A 2,500-nucleotide genomic window follows, 5' to 3' on the forward strand; every position below is an offset into this window, starting at 1 on the left:
TGTTTTACCATTGGTTAAAAGTGGATGCTGTAAAGGACATGGTTGTGTTCCTCTTCAAAATTGGAGTAAAAGCTAGGTCGGAGTTAGCCACAGCAGCATATAAGTAAGTTGTGTTAACCTGGCCAACACAACATGTGAAGAATATAGATTATACATTTCCTGGTTTTACAGAGTGTAAGCGTATCAAGCAAAGGGCTGTGCATTAATAAAATGCCCATCATATAAGCATAACATCATCAAGGCATATGGTAAATTTGTGTTTACTTTGTAAATCATTTTCCACAAAGATTAATTAATTTTTGCAGACTATTTGCTCTTATGCTAAATTTAAGCTTAATCATTCTTGCTGTTAATATCAGTAAGCAGCAGAAGAATTTAAGCAAAACTTTAGCACAGCAAAATTAGATTGAGAGTTTTTGTTGAGACTGATTTGCACCCTTTAGTGTTCTTGATGCTTAAACACTGCAAAATGCAATTCCTTACTTACTGTGGTTCCTATGAGATGTCTTATTTTAATGCTGTACTACTACTTCCTATAATTTACTAATTTTAACAATAACAAGATATCATCACCAATATTTCTCAAAAATGGAAAACATTTATTTTATCAATATTCATACATGATAACCATTTGGTAAATATACCTTTTTAAGAAACTGGTATCACATGTTAAACTCCTTAAGAATGTTCATATTGAAACTGTGTTTTATAATATTTAAGAGCAATGCCTTTATGATAGCACACAAGACTATAATGAATTTATTATTATATTCCATATTTCAGATTATTTTTTATTAGAAGAAAATAGATTTCATTTAGAAAATAACATTTGGAGGAAAACAGCATGTGCTTTCATATTTTGATAGTATTAGGCAGTTTTCATTAACATCTTTTTTTACTTCAGAAAATTAGATTATTGTCTTTGTTTTTTTTTTTTGTAAGTTTCAAATTTAAGGAGTTTAAATGGAAAAACTTAACATTTGATGTAAATAGTGCACCACAGAACCACAAGCATATTTCTGTGCTGTTGGAATTAACACAATTTTCTCATATAAATATTTTCCTTGTGCTATAGGTTAATCATTTGTTCCTATGCTGTTAACACTGCACACCTCATACTTTCTTATTATTAACCTTAGATGTTAACACTACTCATATGTTAATATTATGTAACAGTATGTACATATTATAACATATTAGAAAGATAAAATTGAATGTATTTTCAACTTATTGTCCATATTCTGGTCATCTTTAAAACACCACTCCTTGGTTATATTAATTGTTAAATAGTAATGAAATCTGTATACCACTACAGCTCATATCATCAAGTACTAGTTACACATATATGCATTATCAAAAAGTTTTGAAAAAAAAAAAACTCCCTTGTGTTAGTGAACACAACCAAGAGGTGGTGTTTTACTCAGCCAAGAAGTGCATGACCCTTTACTTGACCTTGCTCTTCCACTTGTCCTCTTCCTATGTAGCTCACAGTCCATGGGGGAAGAAGAGGAGGGAATCCCTATGCGTCCTCTTAGGATAATGAACGGGGATCCTGAGAGAAGAGCAAATCTAGTAATAAAGGAGTAAGTATTGCTGCTTTTCTTGGAACACTGGAAGTGTAGTGGCTGAGTCCCAATGCTTACTGCAGCCTAACCAGGTGAACTCAACCTCCTCCATTTTGTCTGCAGTTAAGCAGGACCTGCTGCTAGGAGGACCATGATTTGTCATTATCCTGTGAAGATGACTTCACGTGTGATAGCATGACAAATTTTTATAATTTTTTTAAAAATCTTGTTCTTTCCTTTTTCTGGTGATATAAGCAGATATCCCCCTTTCAAAGGCTGTGCTATGCATGTCATATACTGATATCAGTGATGGTAATCTTAGTTTTAGATTCCTTAAAACTGATGCCACACTCATAAGGTAGTATTGGTATAATTTTCCATTCAAAAGCCAGCACCACTATTTATATCTATGCATGACTTAAACATTAAACTGTATCACTGAAGTGGTTTATTGTCCAGCTGAGCAAAGGGTTTATAGTTACTGCTTTTATTCAGGGATAGTAATTTGAATGTAGATAAATAAGTCCCATGATAAAATAGTGTTTTAGTAAAATGGTTGATAAAACACACTTGAAATACATTAACTTTCATAACTAAATATTACTGCCTATTTAAAAAGAGAAATGTTTAATGCTTCATAGAGCTTTTGTTTGCTTACACTGAGTATTGATAGAATTGTTTTGAAAACTAATTTGAACTGAGCAGGTAGTGATTTTCATTTTATGGATGGATCTTTTAGCCAAAGTAGAGATGGAAACTGGAAAAATGCTCAACAATATAATTTCTCCAAATATATCTCTCTCTTCAACTTGGTGAAAATATCAAATACAATGTAATTGAACTATATGAAAACTACATAGGGATAGAATAGGTTCATAGATATCAAGAGTCTTCCTTAATGCATTATGCGTGCCAGAGTAAATTTTAGCATAATG

General features: G+C 31.9%; 1 protein-coding gene across 1 annotated transcript in view; it reads left to right on the top strand.

Moving 5' to 3' along the window:
* LOC125047319 (voltage-dependent calcium channel type D subunit alpha-1-like) overlaps positions 1 to 2,500 on the top strand; it is a 91,272-nt gene that overhangs the window by 73,388 nt on the left and 15,384 nt on the right. The window contains exon 29 of the mRNA XM_047645573.1: positions 1,485 to 1,583. Coding sequence (XP_047501529.1) covers positions 1,485 to 1,583 — 99 coding nt within the window. The remainder of the gene's footprint in view (positions 1 to 1,484; positions 1,584 to 2,500) is intronic.

The sequence above is a fragment of the Penaeus chinensis genome, chromosome 40, assembly GCF_019202785.1.
Source record: "Penaeus chinensis breed Huanghai No. 1 chromosome 40, ASM1920278v2, whole genome shotgun sequence".
Taxonomy (NCBI): domain Eukaryota; kingdom Metazoa; phylum Arthropoda; class Malacostraca; order Decapoda; family Penaeidae; genus Penaeus; species Penaeus chinensis.